The sequence below is a fragment of the Hemicordylus capensis genome, chromosome 3 (assembly GCF_027244095.1).
Source record: "Hemicordylus capensis ecotype Gifberg chromosome 3, rHemCap1.1.pri, whole genome shotgun sequence".
Taxonomy (NCBI): domain Eukaryota; kingdom Metazoa; phylum Chordata; class Lepidosauria; order Squamata; family Cordylidae; genus Hemicordylus; species Hemicordylus capensis.
The window spans coordinates 45,543,531-45,563,947 of NC_069659.1; the positions used below are offsets into that span (position 1 = coordinate 45,543,531).

The window sequence follows — 20,417 nt, forward strand, 5'->3', positions numbered from 1 at the left end:
CAGGAACCCCCCATTTTGAAACAACTTGCTAGGTGACCTTAGACAAACGACTCCCTCTCAGCCTCCAGCCTATATCTGGGAAATGGGGGATTATAATCTTACAGGGTTTTTTTTAAGCGTTACAACATAGTTAATATATGTGAAGTGCTTTGAACATTCACATCTTCTATACGAATCCTAAGTATTACCATTATTCTCTGCATTAATGCTGATCTTCAGGTGCCTGTATTTGGGCATTTGTTTTTTTTAAAAAATTCCGCTAACTTAATAGTTTTTTTAAACAATGCATTGCTTTATATAGGGATTAGGAGGTGCACATTACTTTATGTTAGATTGTAAGCCTGTGGGTATTTCCCAAAGCCTGTTGTGATTTTTTAAATTGTAACATTTGTAAAGCACTCAGCACATGTAAGCATTTTAGAAATAATAAATGGTGATTATTATGGGAGCTGTAGCTAGAACAGGGAGCCTGTAGAGAGCAATGGCTTTCTTTGTTTCCCCTTTGCTTTGCGTCTATAGGGCTGCGTGTTATTTGTGTATTAAGACTCTTCCTGTCCCAATCTAAACAGATGCAAACTCAGCATATGCTCCTCCTCCTCCTCCTGACTGCCTTGTCATCTTTGCTACGTTTACCTGTCAGGAACCGTTGTGTGCACCTTCCCCAGCTGTAGCCTTGCAGCAGGTGCTATTTAGCTTAGCATACAAATCTTTGTCTTTCATCCACCACTTGCGTTCTCCGCACCGAGAGCCAAAGTGGTGCTGACTGCCTTGGATTACTCAAGGCAGTGGGACATTTCTGAAAGTGGGCCAAGGTAGCCGCCTGGTTGGTGGGGAGTGAAGGGAAGGGAAGAGACCATGTGAAGGTGTTTAGTGTCCCAGCAGGGAAGGATGGAAGCCAGTTATCACATTTGTGTACCTACCAAGCATGTCACTTCAGGCACAGTTTCCATATTGTCTCCTGGGGTTATAAAGTATGTCATCTTGGGTTTTCACTGGAACATGTCTTTCGCAGTCTTAGTCAAAATAAAAGGTACATCTAGTTGACTGGGTCCTGCCATAACTGATGTATGTATTAGACCTGCGAGGAGGGAAGGAGTATCTCAGGTCTGCCATGTGGAGGAGAGCTGGTCTTGTAGTAGCAAGCATGACATGTCCCCTTAGCTAAGCAGGGTCCACTCTGGTTGCTTATGAATGGGAGACTCAGGGCTGTCCTTAGGGCATGCCAAGCAGGGCAACTGCCCTGGCCCCCACTCTTTTAACCCCCATTAGAATTAACTGAAAGGGGCCCCCACACTGGCTGATTTGCCCTGGGCCCCACACCCCATCAGGGCTCTCTAAGGACAGCCCTGGGGAGACTACATGTGAGCACTATAAGGTATTCCCCTTATGGGGTGGAGCTGCTCTGGGAAGAGCATCTAGGTTCTAAGTTCCCTCTCTGGCTTCTCCAGGCTGAGAGAGGTTCCTGCCTGCAACTTTGGAGAAGGTGCTGCCAGTCTGTGAAGACAATACTGAGCTAGATCGACCAATGGTCTGACCCGGTATATGGCAGCTTCCTATGTTCCTGTGTTCCTATGTTCCTGCCTGCAGAGACATGGTCTTGTCTGCTCTCATTGGCAGCTGATCTCAAGGCCAATTGGCTTGGTTTCAGATTGGGATGTTGTTTCACTTCTGCTATTTGCTGTTACCGGGACATGAACCAGAAACCCTCCTGCATACACAGTATGCCGTCTACCATTGATCCCTGGTTTTGCACCACACAGATGGCTTTCTGGGTATTGTATTAGTCAGGTGATGGGTAGGGGTATCCAGAAAACTGAAAAATAAAATTGTCATCATGCTCATCCATGCAAGACGTCATTCAAATAATCTGGAAGAAAATTTCCGTCTTGTAAACCACTTCCTGGCATAAATCATACAGCGGAGCAATTATGCTGAATCTCCAGACTAAGCCTGGAGTGGTAAAGAGCGAGAAACATGGTACCAAATTCAAGTTGACCTGTTTTATTTTTCATTTTAAAGTTGTCGCTTGGAGTGTATGCTCTCCCCTTGCACATTCATTGGACGTCTGTTGTGTCAAGGACTTCTGTCTCTTTTTCCGTAGCTGAGATGGCGCATTATTGAAAGTATAAAGCGCCAAATGAATGACAGAACATTTTGCTTCTTTCTTTGCAGGTCTAGTGAGTCCCCTGGAGGTGTTCATGAACACAAGGAGTGTTGAAGTTGCTCGGGGCCAGACTGCAGTCCTGCCCTGTACCTTTACCACTAGTGCTGCGCTGACAAACCTTAATGTCATCTGGATGGTCACCCCACTCTCCAATGCCAACCAACCTGAACAGGTACCGAAGCCTTGTTGGAAACACTGGGTCAACTAGATCTGTCGTGGGTTGTTTCCCCCCACCGCTTTATGACAATACAAACAATGGAATCGCCATCAATGCTAGTCTTTGTAATGTGTGAATGACCAGGCATGAATCTGAGAAGCAGGCCTGACAAAGTGCTGGAGACTTTTCCACCCTGTATTTCTCTGCAATGATCATTTGCAATGATCTGGGCATGTTTTGTCTTTTCTTATGGGCATTTGGAGGACTCAAGAAGGAAAACAACAACATGTGGCCCTGACAGGTGCTCAGCTCAGGTCTAGGGTCCACTAGTGAGTAGTTAGAGTAGGCATATGATTGGACAGACTAGAGGCACAGAATCATAGCCTCAGTAATTATTTGTCCATATTTAGGGGATGCTGGAGGTCTTGGAGATCTGTACTAGGCAATGGCATATGATGGAGGGCTCACCCATGGGGCTTTTTGTTTGAGCCTGCAGTGCCTAGCAGGTCCTTGATACCACTAAGGAGAACAAACATGTGCAAATGACTTGACATTGGAGTCAGAGCATCACTTGTGGTACAGTTCTGCTTTGTGAGAAGGTCTCGCCCAGGGCTGCTCAACTTCGACCCTGCTGCAGATGTTGGCCTAAAACTTCCATAATCCCTGGCTATTGGCCACTGTGGCTGGGGATTATGGGAGTTGTAGTCCAAAAACAGCTGGTGGGCCTAAGTTGAGCAGGCCTGGTTTAGCCCAAGACATGGCCAAGGACTGTGTTTCTTCCAGCAGCCTTTTCCTCAAAGGCTCTGTCAAAGCTGGCCACTGAGCTAAAATTTTGCATATATTGACACAAATTGGGTTTTTGTTGTTGTTTTGGGGGGGCGGGTTGTTTTCCAGTTATAGTTGGAAGTGTCTGGTTTGCGTCTTTGTGGAGTTTTGTTAATAAAAACAATTACATAAGCACGATACGAAAAGAATAATGATGCAATCCTACATATGATCACTTCAAGACTGCTCTTTTGCAGTGTTGTATCAATGCTCATATGCACCTTGTTAACATGGAGCAAGGGAACAATACAAATAAACTAAAGGAATGGAATGCTCAACAAACTACTGTACAAATATGCAGTACTCTATACAAAATTTGGAAGTTTAAAAAAAAAAAAAGAACAGTGGAGGATTTCTGATGCATTTGTTTCATGTCAGAAACAAGATCAGGTCCTTTGGATCTCCAATATCCAAAGAGAAATTTGGAATAGGAGAATTTCAGAGACATCCCTCCATATAATCCTCTTTTTGTTATGTGTCTGTGTAAGAAGGAAGAAAGCTAAAACAAACTAGCTTTGACTCTTCCCTTTAGGGGGCATTTCAGTGTAGTTTCCCCTATATCATTTGACACTACTGTGAGAGTACTTCTCCATGGTAGCAAAAGTAGAAATAGAGTGCATAGTCAGAATCCAAGCACTCCATATGGTTCATTCTAGACTCTGAACACAGTTGTTTTTTAATTGCACTAAAACCACAGGGCACTGAAGCCTATGCATAATGAGTGAACAATTATTGGTAACCTTCACGTGGCTCAAGGAGGTGTCCTATCTTTGTTTTCCAGGTTATTATTTACCAGGGGGGTCAAATTTTTGATGGTGCACCCCAGTTTTACGGGCGAGTGGGGTTTGCAATGACAATGCCAACCACCAGTGCCTCCATCTTCATCAACAACACCCAACTCTCAGACACTGGGACCTACCAGTGTTTGGTCAACAACCTACCAGACCGAGGTGGCCGGAATATTGGAGTCATTGGACTCAACGTCTTGGGTATGTGCTTGGGAAGGACAATTGACAGCAGATGAATGCCAGAGGGCTTGAGGGATGGGTGCACTTAGGGGTGCCAAGGTCTGTAGGTCCGACTGCAAGGCTGTTGAGAAGATACAGGACTTGTGAGATTTGATTTGATTTATTTACTAAATTTATATCATCATCATCATCATCATCAATCATCATCATCAACTACAACATTTTATATCCCACTCTTCCTCCAAGGAGCCCAGAGCAGTGTACATAGTTAAGTTTCTCCTCACAACAACCCTGTGAAGTAGGCTAGGCTGAGAGAGAAGTGACTGGCCCAGAGTCACCCAGCAAGTATCGTGGCTGAATGGGGATTCGAACTTGGGTCTCCCTGGTCCTAGTCCAGCACTCTAACCATTACACCACACTGGCTCTTTATGTCACTTTTAAACTGTTGTTTTCAAAGCAATGTACAACTTGAAGCATCTAATATAAATGGCACACAATTAAAACACAGTTTTAAACCCAATAGCAGAAGAGTGTCAGCAGCTTCAGGAAAAAAACCCTCAGTCCACAGTCTCCATTCGAGGAAGGCTTGCCAGCAGAAGAAGAGGAACATAGGAAGCTGCCTTATACTGAGTCAGAACATTGGTCCATCTAACTTAGTACTGTCTACACGGACTGGCTGCAGCTCTCCAAGGTTTCAGGCAGGAGTCTCCTCCAGCCCAACCTGGAGATGCCAGGTAGTAAATCTGGGACCTGCAAGCATGCAGATGCTCTTCCACTGAGCTATGACTCCGTCCCCTAACGGTAATCTCCTACATCGTTCACATGTAGTCACCCATCCAAATGCTACCCAAGGCAGATCCTGCTTAGCAAATGAGACAATTCATGCTTGCTACCACAAGACCAGCCACCTTAAGTGGTGCAGTGGGGAAATGCTGGACTAACAAGCAGAAGGTTGCCGGTTTGAATCCCTGCTGGTACTATATCGGGCAGCAGCGATATAGGAAGATGCTGAAAGGCATCATCTCAGACTGTGTGGGAGGAGGCAATGGTAAACCCCTCCTGTATTCTACCAAAAGAAAACCACAGGGCTCTGTGGGCGTCAGGAGTCGAAATTGACTTGACAGCACACTTTACCTTACCACATGACCAGTTCTCCTCCCCTAATTGAGACTTTCCTTAAAAATATGTTTGCTGTCTCTATAAGGAGAGAAGTATGCATTTCACATCATCAGGCCAACTACTAAAAGGGCTCTGCTCCTGGTCGACACTAATCTGGCATCTGGAAATGGTGGCACTCTGAGCCCAGCTCTAAAAACATAGGGAGAGGGAATGTGTTTCCTGAGATCATCAGTACTCAGGAGCAAGAGTGGACATATTGCACCTCCATGGCTACCTAGCTCTCAATTGTCCCTATCCTGATTCTTCTCAACCCTTTGTTGCTCAGTTGATATACAAGAGAGAAATGCATGCATGTGCATGCATGTGTAAACACACACACACACACGCGCGCGCGCGCTTAGAACTTCTCCCTGATAGGGAAAAACCGATATAAAGAGTCTTAGGAAACTACCTTAATGCATAGAAAGCTGAAATTTGGTATATCTCTAGTCTGACACCCAGAAAAGCCTGAAACAGAAGACAGTTTTTACTTTTCCTTGCAACTTGGGATAGAAAATCTGTCTCCGAAGAGCAGCCAGCACACCAACACAGAACCAGCCAAGGCACAGATGGGACAGAATGCTAGGCGATGGGAGTTCCAAGTTATCTACAGATTGTGGTAGGTGGGTTTGGCAGGGCACGCAGGGAACTTCCTCTCTTCCAAGCAAGCCTTGGAGAGCTGTTGCCTACAGTATAGTGTGAAGGGAAGGGAGAGCTGAGCCAGGTGTAGCTTATGTGCATCATAGAGATATGAAGACAGATAGAGTTGCCAGCTCCCGTTGAAGCCATTTCTGGAGATTCCCCCCACCCAACATGGGGGGAGGGCCTCTCTCCCCCTCTCCCCACACTTCTCTTGAGTCCGAATGTAAAGAGGTCACTGAATCCCAGACTCCAGATTTCCCCCATGTAAAGGGTTTTTGCGGCCAGACAAATGGGAGAAAAGTGAGGCCCAAGATTCACAGACCCCAGTTGCAAGTGGAAAAGTTGCAAGTGGGGGCCAGAACCTAACCTGCCACCTTGAGTTCCTTGGAGGAATAGCACAATAGAAAGGTAATGACAAACGGGAGTGCCAACCAAACTACAAAGCAAATCACCTGCATATCTGCTATCTACTTGGCTTCCCACTCAGTTAAGGACATCTTTTTTTTTTAAATGGTGTTAGCTTTTATAAGGCTTGTATTGTGGGCTGAAGAGTAATGCCTACTCCTCTGAAGTCATAGAGAGTGCAAAGAGGAAGAAGTCAGTTGGTACCAGTCAGGGGAGGCTGGGGAGAAGAAGCAGATTTATTTTATTTTATTTATTTTTACATGCGTATCCCACTCTTCCTCCAAGGAGCTCAGAGCAGTGTACATGGTTATGGTTATCCTCACAACAATCCTGCGAGGTAGATTTGACTGAAGGTTAATGGCTGGCCCTGAGTCACCCTGTGAATTTCATGGCTGAATGGGGACTTGAACTCAAGTCTTCCCGGTCCTAGTCCAATACTCTAACCACTACACTGTGCTGGCTCTGGGTGTGAACTGAAGGAGAAGAGAGAAAAACCAAAGAGAAGCAAGGAGACAGACCAGACATCCGAAAGTAGAGAAAAAGTCAACATGTTAATTGAGACTGTATTGCATAACCAACAGTGGTTTGTGATTGACTAATTTGTTTTTCATCATGTGTGTCTTGTGGCCGTGAGCATGAATTCTCCCCTTTGCTAAGAAGGCTCTACCTTGGTTTGCATTTGAATGGGAGACTACATGTGAGCCCTGTAAGATATTCCCCTCAGGGGATGGGGCCGTAGTTCGGTGGTAGTGCATCTGCTTGCATGCAGACGGTCCCAGGTTTAATCCTTGGCATCTCCTGCCTGAAGCTTTGGAGAGCTGCAGCCAGTCAATGTGGACAACACTGTGTTAGATGGGCCAGGATCACAGGAAGCTGCCATATACTGAGTCAGACCATTGGTCTATCTAGCTCAGTATTGTCAGCACTGACTGGCAGCGGCTTCTCCAAGGTTGCAGGCGGGAATCTCTCTCAGCCCTAACTTGTGGATGTTGCCAGGGAGGGAACTTGGAACCTTCTCGTGCTCTTTCCAGAGTGGCTCCATCCCCTAAGGGGAATACCGAATGCCTTACAGTGCTCACTCATGTAGACTCCCATTCATATGCAACCAGGGTGGGGCTTGCTTAGGAAACGGGACAAGTCATGCTTGCTCTCACAAGACCAGCTCTCCTCCCTTCCTCATCAGGCTTGCTGATGGTCTGACTTGCTATGTTCCTATGGTCATTGTTCTGCTTGCAGGGACGTAACAAGGCTGGAGTGGGCCCAGAGACAAAATTTTAAAATGGGCCCCTCACTGATACACACACACTTCACATGTGACTTGCCTCTGGGGGGCCCCTTGAGGCGTGGGGGCCCCCAGGCAGCCGCCTCCCCTTGCCTAATAGTAGTTACGCCCCTGTCTGCTTGTTAATTAATGGCCATTGGTCAATGCTTATGGTCATTGTTCTGCTTGTTAATTGTTCTGCTTGTTAATTAATTGGTTAACTATTTTTAACGCTTAAGATGATAAATATTGTTCCATATTCTTTAGAGTCCAGAGTGATGGCTATTCTTTCGTTTCCTAGCCACATAGCTAAAAACTGTATGCATTCTACAAGCTTTTTAGAACTAGAGCGATTGAGAGAGATCAATACTTTGCACAGCAAGGAGGACAGTAAAGGAAACGAGGGAATGTAACTAAAGTGTAATCCATTTTTATCACTTTCCTAACCATTTTTGTATCTGGTGCTTCCAAGGACATAGTGCCTCCGTTATCCAGCAGTGGTGCCATCATCTTGCATAGAGAATAATGTGAAACCTCCCATCCTCATCCAGATACCAGAATGTGGCTCAAAGCAAAAAGTTTTAATGATATCTTTATTGTGTTAGCTGGTGGGGAGCTGCAGATGTTGTTCTTCCCCATAGAGGACACTAATTGAAAATAGCCACAATTAAGCCAGCAGTTATGACTAAGCTAGCTAGCTAGCTATGAAAGCCTTAGCAGGTGACCTCGCCTGTTGCTTCTTTATTAGACATAAACCATCTGTGTCTTTCCTTTCTCAGCCTGTCTCTTCATTTTGTGTAACTGTCCACACTCTATGGTCCATAGTTGATGAGGGTGATGAGAACGTTTTTAAAAAAAACAACACCCCACCTTTGTCGAACATGTCTCCTGACCAGGCCATCTTTTTGCCCTCTTCCTCCATTGCAGTTCCTCCCTCTGCCCCAGTCTGCAGAATTCAGGGCTCTTTGAACATTGGCAGTGACATCATACTGACCTGCAATTCAGAAGAAGGCATCCCTCGGCCAACGTACTACTGGGAAAGATTGGACAATGCTCCAAAGTTACCTCCAACAGCAACACAAGGTAACCAATGCAGGTTCCTCCCATTATTTTCCCCAGTTGGTGGTGTTTCAGCTTTTATTCTGCTTCTTCTGATCAGACGGAGGTCACAATTTATGCCTTTTACACCAAACGCCAAGAAGTAGGGTGGAGAGGGAAGCATTTAATGCTGTTATGATAATCTAAGTGCAAAAACTCAATAAAAATAATGAATAGGGAATCAAAAATGCCATGTCCGATATAATGGATGCATTGGAGCCTGTAGAGTATTAGGTGCCCTCTAGTGGCCCTTCTTATTATAGTAGTTCCTTTTCATCTTCGAGCAGTAGTGGGCGGGCAACCTTTTCTGGCAAATGTGTCTGTGCCACAAGTCAAGCCCAAAGCGTGAGATCCAGCAGCCACCCCCACCCCCATGGTGTAATTTTACCTCCAGCCTACTGAGCTGGGGAGTGCAGAGCAGAACAGCACAGGAAAAGCAGGAGTGAGTGAGGTCTGACTCTGTGCAACAGCTAGGCCCAGAGGACTATGCTGCAGGTTAGCCACCCCTGCCTGAGATATGCCTGTCCCATGTCCATCAGAGATTTGAACTAATGGGCCAAGTAAATCTTCATCTCTTGCACTGCTGGCAGTGCTGCCAGTCTGAGAGTGTGGGCTAATTCCCAGGCTCAAAGCAGTTTGCAAAGTGAGTGGGATGAATTTGAGTGCAGGGGCTAACCCATCATGGGTGCAGAGGCAAAGCCACTATGTGATCAATATACGAGGAACCATGACAGAATCCTGATTTTTCAGTGTGGCTGACATTTTGCTATGAACCTGCAGTGTTGCCATCAGCTGGTCTCTGGTGGTATAATGCAATCGTAGCTTGTACTGAAAACCAGGGCTTGAAAAATCACACGGTAACGCTATCAGCTGATTTACTGTAGTGCCTAAACTCAATCTGCATTCACATATAGTAGTATATTCTAGGGCTGCACTGGTTTTTGATTTTTTTTTTTTTGCACCTAATGTAAAAGGTATAAGAGAGGCCTGAAATGTTTATTCTCAAATGCTTACTTTTATTCATGTCTGTCCTTTGCTGTTCACTGCCCCTCTCAGCAGCTACTTCAGGATCATTTTTTCTGAATCAGCATCATCTGTTTATTCCCCATTGATGGGAATAATTATCTCAGTAAATCAGGGTTCATGTTGCCAGAATGAATATACCACAATTGAAAGGAAAGAAATGCTACCAGTAGGAATGTTTCTTATGTTTCTTTTTAGATTGTGAGCCCTTTGGGGACAGGGATCCATCTTATTTATTTATTATTTCTCTGTGTAAACTGCCTTGAGCCATTTTTGGAAGTGTGGTAATAGAAATCGAATAAATAAATAAATAAAGGGTGGTATAGAAATTGAATAAATAAATAAAGATCTGCACCAAACATTTGCCTGGTTCGTTGCGAATCTGAACTGGACTCGAACCAGACCAGACATGTTTGGTTTTGGCACCCCAAAGAAGGAGCCCAACTCGACTGGAATTTGAACCAGTTCAGGCCCGGTTCGGGGGTGCCAGTGACATGCTGTTTTTAATGCTGTTTGAAAATATTACTTAAAATTTTTTAAATTGTTGTAATGTTTTAAACTTTTTGTTTTTTGTTTTAACTAATACTTTACTTCTTTGTGTTTTTATTTGGTTGTAAACCACCCAGAGACTTAAGTTTTGGGCGGTATAAAAATATGTTAAATAGATAAAAAATAAATAAAATAAAATAAATTTTGTTTTTTAACTGGCTCGACCTTGAGCTGAACCAAGCCCAGTCCGTTTCGAGGTTGAGCCCTTGAACTAAGCTGGTTCTAGTACAAAATGGTGTACTAGATAGCCTCTCAAATCGCGCCAGGAGAGACACACAGGCAGCTAAAGGAAACGTGAAGGGAGGGAATAAAGCAGCTATGGTGGCAGGTGTAGGACCTCCAGAATTTCCAGTAAGGGAGTTGTGAGGCTGGGCAGGGAACTGAAAGGAACCATAGTCCAGAGCTGCTCAACTTTGGCCCTCCAAATGTTTTTGGACAACAGTTCCAATCATCTCCCGCCACAGTGACCAAGAGTCAGACACAGGGCTGAAGGTGTGCAGAGGAGTGCCCTGAAATAGAGCCACGGAGATGGTGGAGTCGGATCACTGGAGGGGCTGGAAGGCAAGGTTTCCGAAGACCAGAGAAGTGGGAGCCGTTGTGCCTTTTAGCCTTATGATTCTATTTACATGCATCCCTTTGGGCTTTTACGCCTTTGGCCTTCCCTGCTGGATATTGAAAGATTTGCATAGTCAGCACAAATTATGCAATTCCACTACGGAGTAATGAAATGTTTGTGCCAGGGAAGGTTAGATTATGCAACTTCAATACACGAACTGCATGCATGTATACATACTGCATACGAGTTAGCCACAGTTATTTTATTTTATTTATTTATTTCATTTATGTATATTCTACTCTTTCTCCAAGGAGCCCAGAGCAGTGTTCTTGGCTATGTTTATCCTTGCAACAACCCTGTGAGGTAGGTTAGGCTGAGAGATACATGATTGGCCCAGAGTCACCCAATGAGTTTCATGGCTCAATGGGGATTTGAGAAAGTGTGGACTTCTGAACGTTCCCTTTATTTAAAATATCTGATAAATTTAGGGATTGGTTCTTGATGCAAGACCTGAAAATATTTTCTCTCCTGGAATGACACAATCTGAACAACTGTCACTTGAATTAATTGTTAATTGTTGGTGGCCCTTGCTAGTTGCCTTGCCTTGTTCATTTGTCTTTCGCATACATAAAAAATAATTGTTAAGAAGAAAATGTCCACTGTAAGCTCCTTAAACTCTAATCTTATCTCTGTCTGTTGCTTTCATCTGAAGGTTATTTTCTAATTTATCTCCTAAGAGTCTTCCAACAGAATTTTCCATTTGCTGGGTTTGCCTCTTTGAAGGTTGTGGTGGGAATGTTTCTTCCCCCCCACCCCTACTTTCTAATTTAATTTAATTTAGACCTTTTTCCTTCTTTCTCATCTAGACCAAGTTCAGGGTACAGTCGTTCTTCGCAATATCAGCACTGTGTCTTCAGGACGTTACCAGTGTGTGGCAACTAATGTCATTGGAAGCAGCACCTGCTTTCTTGAAGTTCAAGTCATTGCACGTAAGTTAGTTTCAATGAGGGAGTTGGGGTTTGTTGTCTAATACAATTTCCAGAAGTGCATGCTTAGAAGTGCATGGCATGTTTGTGTGTATATGTGGAGATCTGACAGTCAGAAATCAGTGGTCCAGTCACTGCTGAAAATGCAGATATTTCAGGTGCAAACACTGGAAGTTGAAGGCAATCAGGTACTAGAAACGGCAGGGAGGAGAGAGAGAAAATGTGGATTGCTCATCGCTTACAGTAGGGATGGGCAGAACCACTTGATTCTGCTCTACAAACCAGAAAGGTTTGAACACATTCCAAAGATAACCAGAGATCTTCAGTGCAGTTGAAAGCCCAGTGTTGTCTTTGACACATCACAGCACCGGAGGCTCAGAGCTTGCAAGGTGGTGGCCCAGTGCAGCCCAAAGACAGCCCTGAGATATTCTAGGATTCCACCTCACAATCTCTGAGGCTTCTGATGGGGTCAGGTTAATTCATGCCCCTAACACTGGTGGCTTTGAGGCACATACATAAAAACCATGCTTGGCTTCTTTGCACATGCCTGGAGTGGATGGAATCATTCTGTGCTGCCAAATTCCAGAGTAGATTGTGGAAGCCAGAATGGATTTTGGAAGCCATGCTGGAATACATATCTCCAAAGGCCTCCAATGTGGCAAGAGGTTGGTGAATAAATCCCCCCACCCCCACACATTGTTATCAGAGGCCTTCGAACACACAAAGCAGCATCCTGACACATCTTGGGGGCATACCTAGGCAGCAGTAGACCGGCACCTTGCATGCTTTGAGACCAAAGCAGTGGTTCCCAACCTGGGTTCGTCCAGATGTTGCTGAACTACAACTCCCATCATCCCCAGCTACAATTTGTGACTGGGGGAGATGTAGCTTGAAGAGAACTTGTTGGGTGCTGCGCCCTATAGCCGAGTAATCCACCTGTGTCCCACTTGCTTGAGTAAGAACACTCCACACACAGGTAAAAGTTCAACAAAGGAATATATTGAAGTTGAGGACACTCACATGATGTATTGTCTCAGTAAGGTCCGGTTACACATACACATACACATACACATACACATACACATACACATACACATACACATACACATACACATACACATACACATACACATACACATACACATACACAAGGCACACAGAGAAGGCACATAGATACAGCATCAGCCAGATGGACCACAGTGGTGCAGCATTTACCACTGTGGACAAGTTGCTCTGGTTTGAGCTTTACCCTTATACTAGTAGTGACCAATCACCACAGGCCTTTACTCAGGGTCTTATCACTCGTTAACAGGCTTCACATGTTGCCAGTTACACCACCTGCTGTAACACGGTGACTTGCACTTTGTAATTAAAGCTGTACACACCACCTCACAGTTAATATATACTGACAGAGCTGGTCTTGCAGTAGCAAGCATGACTTCTTCCCTTAGCTAAGCAGGGTCCACCCTGGTTGCATTTGAATGGGAGACTACATGTGTGAGCATTGTAAGATATCCCCCTTAGGGGATGGGGCCACTCTGGGAAGAGTACCTGCGTTCTTGCATGCAGAAGGTTCCAAGTTCCCTCCCTGGCATCTCCAAGATAGGGCTGAGAGAGAGATTCCTGCCTGGAACCTTGAAGAAGCTGCTGCCAGTCTGTGTAGACAATACTGAGCAAGATGGACCAATGGTCTGACTCAGTATATGGCAGCTTCCTATGTCCCTATGTTCCTAGTTCAGCAGCTTCTTGAGGAACCCAGGTTGGGAACCACTACTCCAGAGCATTCAGTCAAAACCCCAACTTCTTTCTGCATCAGAAACCTCTGGTTATTTTGGGAATGGGATAAGAACACATTGCAGGGCAGAAGCTCCTGGTCCCATCCTGAAATGCTTCTGCCCCAGCTGTCCTAATCTTTCTGATGGCCAGAGTGGTTCTTCTGCATCAGGGCTTCCCAACCTGTGGTGCTCCATTTGTTGCTGAACTACAGCTCCCATCATCCCAAGCTACAGTTTATTGTGGTGGAGGATGAAGGGACCTGTAGTTCAGCAAGATCTGGGGTAGTACAGGTTGGGAACCCCTGTTCTGCATGGGGTGTGAGCATGTGAGAGAGAGAAAGAGCGAGGGAGGCAGAGAGAGAGAAAGAGAGAGAAATCAAGCCACTGCTCTTTCCTAATGTTGAAAAAACCAGTTGTGGCTCTGTGGGCTTGCCCTACCCCTTCTCTAACTCCGACTTCTCCTGTATTCTGTATCCCGCGCAGCCCACCCACGGAGCATCGGCCTGATTGCTGGTGCTGCAGCTGCAGGGGTCATTGTGCTCATTGTCTGCATTGCTCTCGTGGCTGTCACACTCTCATACTGGAAAAACAAACACAAGGAAGAAGAGGAAGAAGAGATTCCTAATGAGATAAGGTTTGCTCATTCTTTCTCCTGTCCTCTTAGTAGTTCAGGCTACAGGAGGAGGGCGGGGGCTCAGGCCACTGACCAGACCTCCCAACCAATGCCCAAACATTTTTTAACAACCAAGTGTGGATGAGCCCTCTTTCCCCCATAGTCAGCTCCCAGCTTGCTTTCCCTTCCCTTGGGGCTGAGCTGCAAAGAAGACTCCTTTCCCCCAGCCAGAATTAGATTTCAACATACGGAAGCCTTATGCCTTATTCTTATGGGCAGTGGCCCACATAGGCTAGGTGATGATGGTGTGGGATGCAACCACAGTCCCAGTCCCACCCATTACATAGGTTTGTAATGCAACCACAGCCCCAGTCCCACCTCATATGTTACCAGCCATGCTACTGCCAGAAACAAAAGAAGTGGGTCGTAGTAAGGAGTAGAGTCCACAGCAAGGGATAGCCTGACTGGGAAGAAACAATTTCTGTCTTCCAACTCTCAATAAGAAGAGAATTGAACTAGAAAGACAGTCAAGATGCAAGATCAACCTTGCTAAATTCAACCTTGGGTACTCTTAAGTCTCAACCATGGTAGCATAATATTAGGATACTGGAGCAGAGAGTGAGGCTCTCCCTGCAGATGAGCAGGGCGCTCGCCCGGGGCGGCTGGATTGGCCGCCCACACGACTACTGGCTCCGTCATGGAGCCAGTAGGAATAGTGGGGATTGGGGGCCCTCTGACCCCCGGAAGTCCCAGGATGCCCCGTGCGAGTCCATGGAGCATTCTGGTGACCCTCAAGACCAGGGGGCTTGTTGTAGCCTCCTGGTTGGGGGGTGTGTCTCCTCGTGAGTCACCGTGGCACAGAGCCGCACCATGGTGACTCACAATCAGAAGACTAGGGTTAGTGGCGCACTGAGATCTGCACTTGCTCCACTAACCACTAATTTCTGGTTTATTTTTAAATTGTTAAATTGTTTTTAGTTTTTGTACATGTTTACAACTTGTTTTATGCTATTGTTAACTGCCTATAGATGAAAGTTTGGGGGCAGTGTACACATTTGATAAAATAAATAAATACATTTAAGGAGAGGGGTATTTGGGGAGGTTTGCTGCTGGGAGCCACATGGCTCCCGTTGCAGCACATGGCCTCCCCAAAGCAGGCTGGGCTCCCTTAGCCCGCTTTGGGAGGTCATGAGAATAGCCTCAGTGGGAATGATCAGCTTGTGGGCCAAACCAAATGAGTTATCATGACTGTAGTGATGGTAGGGTTTCAAGGGAGGACTAGGCCTCACTCAGAGCAACTGCTGATAGGCTAGGCCTTTCCTAACAAGGGGGAAAGCCCAGGAAATTCAAAACTGAAGGACCAATTCTGAGGACTAGGAGGGAACTACCCTCGCGGCCACCTATTGAAGAAGAGAAAGCTTTGTTCTCTTAGTTAGTTCTGTCCCAGGAGGGCCTGAGGAAGCAGCAGGCTGAGATCTGCTAAATGCATCAGGGAAGTTATTTTTCTTTACTGATTGCTTAGAATCGGTGTTGCCAGGTTAATTAACACTCTCTCTTACAATTTGTTTTATGAAAAATCAATTGTTCTTACTGCATACCTTTTCTTTTAATCTGATAATAAATCCTTGCTGAAGTGTGCTACTCTTCATTTTGGGTCTGCCTTAGTCACATGCCTTTGAAGGCCTAGGACTGCTCAGTCCTTTTTGGGAGGGGTTTACACGCGCGCACACACACACACACACACACACACACCGGAACCTTATATGGAGAGTGGGTTTTCTAACATCAAAATAAAGTGGATGGTGGCAGCCTACTGTGAATCCTTTACAGTCAAGGATTCAACCCCAGTGAACTCCCCTCTCCTCCTCTGGCTCTGGAAGGAGTTAAGACAATCTGTGCTTTTTTCTGTGTACTTTACCAGTGCCAAGCAAGGAAGCATTTGCATACATGTTGGTGATTGGATTCTTGAGAAAGGGTCAAAAATACTATTTATTTATTTGTCAATCAGTTGATCATATTTTTATACCACTATATATAAAATCTAAGGGCCATATACAATTTAACCAAACAAGTAAAACCGAACAGTCTTGTAAAAATACACTAACATTGCCATAAATAAAACTCTATCCTTCTCTTCCCTTTGGCTTCCCTAGGGAGGATGATCTGCCACCCAAATGCTCTTCATCCACAAAAGCATTTCATGGTGATGCTTCCTCATCAGAGAATGACACACTCACCTCATCCAACACCTACAACAGCCGGTACTGGAATGACCCCAAAGCAAACCATGCTACAGACTCTTTCACTCGCCTCAACAACGATGCACGTCCGTCCTTCTCCCGCTCTGGAAGCACCAACAACCGTCCAGTCTATGCCAATGGAGGTCACCCAACCCCCCCTCCACCCAAGACATTGGTGGTGACAACCAATACAGCCCCCTCTCCACAGGAGATGGCCAGGAGCAATGGTTCAGTGAGCCGAAAGCCAAGACCCCAGCACACGCGCTCCTACGCCGTGAGCCAGGCAACGCTGGAGAGGATAGGTGCTGTGCCTGTCATGGTGCCAGCGCAGAGCCGGGCAGGCTCTTTGGTGTAGGAAGGGGAAGTGGTTCAAAGGAAACAGGAACCTGTTGCACTGAGTGGGGGTGAAGACCTGGCCAAAACAAGAGACCCTCCTCTTCCTCCCTGAAATGCACTGAAGGGGAAGCTCAAGCCTCTCCTCTGTTCCCTCCCTCACCCCAACCAACTCTGTCCCACCAGTGTGAGAGTCTCTCCTTTGCTACCCCACCCTCATGATCTCAGGGGGCTCCTCAGCTGCGGCTGGATGTGCCAAGGCCAGGGGGAGGGGCACACAAAACGGCATCACAGGGGGGTGATGCCATACTTGGTTTCTAAGCTCTATCCAATGTGAAATTGGGGGATGTTACCACAAAGGACAGCAAATGAGGTGGGGTTTGGAGAGCCCTACAGTTGACAGAGGGGTCTTTAGAGGGGAGAACTCAACAGTCCACTGCTTGGCTCAGAAGAGATGTCAGAATGGGAGGGAAACAGTGAGATGCTGGCCAACCCAAGCTGATCTCCGAGGAACAAGGCAGAGAGAGGACGACGATCCAGGCCGAGAGAGTAGGGTGCGATGGGAATTGGCTTGAGAGTTATGTTTTCTTCTTTATTTATTTCTTTACATCTTTCCCTGCTTCCCCCTCTTCCCAGATTGGATGTTCTCCCTGCACTAGTTGTTTGGATGCTTCCAGCACCTCCTGTCACCTCCATGGAAACTGTTGTCACCCTGGCATTGTTCCCCAATGAGCTGCTTGGCGTCAGAATGTGCTGCTGCTGTTGCTGCCCCCGCGGTGGAGAGGAGGGGTTGGAGGAATGGCATGGGGTGGGAAGCTGAAGCCTCCATTGCTTACAGAGCTGCTGTGTTTTCCTGGCGTGTGGCTGACACTGTCAAAGAGCTTTGGCATTTGCATGGCAGGGTCTCCCTTCAGGGCTGTTAGGGGCTGGCCTGCATGGCCAGGCTGATGACTGAACGTTCACATTTGAGGCATCACATTTAACCTTCCCTTATTGGATATTTGGGCTTCTTATACTGGGAGGGGGAGAGAGAGAGAGAGAGCAAGAGAGTGCAAAGTAGGAGCCACAAAGGGATGGCTGCATTGCCCCCTTTCCCCTTCCTGTGGCGTGGCCAGCTCTAAGTGGTACCCCACGGTGGCAGGCTGGGGTGAGGCCTTGGTTGCCTCCATGTCTCGCCGGCCTGCACGGCTTGACAGGTTTAACTCTTGCAACTTCAATAGCCTTAATCATAGCTGAGGATTTAAACACATACAAGGGTCTTTTGTGCCCCAGAGGGGACTTAGAGCTGAGGGCCATTTCCTAATACCTCGAGGAGGCAGAGCCAAGGGACACTCCCAGAGTCCCGCTGTCCACACCTGCCTCATTTGTAATGCTGACACACTGATCTCCTTAAAGGGAAACGCTCCCCTTGAAAGCACTGACAGGCTTTCCTTCTGCACTGACAAAAGACATCCTTCCGATCTAACCCCGGCACTACGATGGGGGTGTCTTGCTCCACAGGCACCCCTCCACTTTCCAACATGCACTGGAAATGGGGTTCTTAGAGATCAATCACTAATGCTCTTCTGCTTCTTCCACTCTGCCTCACCCTAACTTGACCTTTCTTCCAAATGGGCACAGAGGCCACCAGGGGAGTCCCCTGCCTGGACCCTATAGCTTCTTTGCCCATGCCATCACTGCAGAGAGAGCCCTTTGGGTTGCACTGGGTTTGAAGCTTAGCTGAGATTCTGTGCCTTCTTTGCTTTGAAAAATAAACGCGATCCTTCCCCCCACCCGAGTCCTCCTTCCCCCCACCGAACAGCGTACACAACTTGCTTCATCGACTTCCGAGCACACCAGGCAGACAGATGGTTGCCGTATTTATACACGTTTCCCAGGGAGAAATCTCTCTCCTCATGTGCTCACTGCCGGTTTCTCCTTTCCGTACTTGGAGGTTGGTGGTGGTGGTTAGGGCAGGGTGGGGGGGTGGGGAAGAGTGGCTTTTAAATGTGAAAAACGAGAAAAATAACACACACACACTCTCTCTCTCTGCTTTTATAACAACAACAAAAACATTCGAGACATTTTCAAGGGGTGCTTGAAACACAGAAGCCCGCACTCCAGTGCTCAGAAAGCTCTTTCTGGTTCTACTATTCATGAGGCTGTTTGCTCCTCTTTCTTTGTTCTTTCTAATTGTTTTAAAAAAACCAATAAAACTTTTATTCATATAAAAGGGAAAATGGTTGTCAATGGGTTTTGTTACAGCCCTCGCTTCCTCCAAGGTGTTCTGGAGAGCCTACATATGGGCAGGCCTGGCTCCAGAGGGGACTGGGGGGTTGCCAGGGGCTCTGAGAGCAGCCAAGGGCCCACTGACCCTAAAGGGTCATTCTTCTCTGTTGGCTCATGAAGCTCAGAGGCAGTGTGGGATAACTCATGGCAGGCTTGCAGATGATGCCTCTGCTGGATTCCTCCCTCGATTTAGAGGTTCCCGTTTGCTGTGTCTAGTTACCAGTGCAGAACTCAGAACAGGGGAACCCAGGGTCCTTCAGCAGGTATAACTGAAGAATTTTACAACAAATTTAAAAATGTATAAAACCCACATTTTAAATATCGTTTTGGGGAACTGCACAATTCAATTTTAATTTTTTGGGGGAAACCTTTTCTTTAATCTTTACTTTCATTTGTTTTTCCTGTTTTGTTTTTTAAAAACCATTGCACAAGAGCACAAACAGTGGAGGACTGTGTGTATGGGGGGCAGCTTTTATTATTGTGAGGTTGTATGCGGGCAATCCATTATGGACATTCTGAAGTCCAAAGCTTCTGACAGAATTCAAATGGAATGGAACCCAAATATTGTACTATCAGACCAATAATGAACAGAGCTGAGAGTATCTACTCATCCCTGGTTGACAGACAAGGCCTTTTCCAGTTTAAGAGAGACAGTGAGGCTGCTCCAAAGTCTAGATTTGGAACTGCATCTGGTACTCAGGTGGTTTTCCATTCAGGCATTGCTTAGAGCCAGAGCCCCTATCCCACCCTTGGCACCAGCATTTCTGTTTACATTTTTAAGTTTTATACACCCACCTTTTGATCAGATGACGTACAATAGATTACAAATGCAATCAAAACGACTTAAATCTGCAGCAGAACAGCATCTGCATAGTTGGCAGCACAGTTATTGTGAGTTCTTTGGAAGCATCTTATTTATTTATTATGTATTCTTCTTTGTAAACCACTTGGAGAAGTTTCATTAAAAAGCGGTATATAAGTATTCATAGTAAGAAGGCTAAACAACAACAACAAAAAACCCAAACTTTTTCTTGGCACCTGGGAAGACAGATGTCCAAATCAACAGGTTTCAGAATTGATAATCCACTTCTTAACTCCATGAATTTCACTCAGCAGAAGCATATCACCATTCTGTACTGGGTAATGTTGGAACACCCAGCCTGTTAAATGTCTACATGCAATTGTTAGTGAAATTATTCTAAAGCTGATCAACAAAAGCTTCAAAACAATTTGAGTTCTATTATGTCCATGGCACTTTATCTTGCAGATAGAGATAGTAGTTGCATGTCATGGTACACACACACACACACACACACACACACACGTGTGTCTGTGTATAAAACACCTTTAGCCTGGTTTAGGTGATCATAGATTATGATTATGATGAGTGATAATG

The 20,417-nt window shown here is 45.9% G+C and overlaps 1 protein-coding gene across 2 annotated transcripts in view; it reads left to right on the top strand.

The window, feature by feature from the left end:
* The window catches only part of IGSF11 (immunoglobulin superfamily member 11), a 294,806-nt gene extending 275,834 nt beyond the window's left edge, over positions 1-18,972 (top strand). For both annotated transcript variants that reach the window (XM_053311633.1, XM_053311634.1), the window contains 6 exons: positions 2,173-2,336; positions 3,928-4,135; positions 8,508-8,663; positions 11,673-11,795; positions 14,051-14,201; positions 16,334-18,972. In XM_053311633.1, the coding sequence (XP_053167608.1) occupies positions 2,199-2,336; positions 3,928-4,135; positions 8,508-8,663; positions 11,673-11,795; positions 14,051-14,201; positions 16,334-16,775 (1,218 nt within the window). In that variant the 5' untranslated portion in view covers positions 2,173-2,198 and the 3' untranslated portion in view covers positions 16,776-18,972. The remainder of the gene's footprint in view (positions 1-2,172; positions 2,337-3,927; positions 4,136-8,507; positions 8,664-11,672; positions 11,796-14,050; positions 14,202-16,333) is intronic.
* The last annotated feature ends 1,445 nt before the right edge of the window (positions 18,973-20,417 follow it).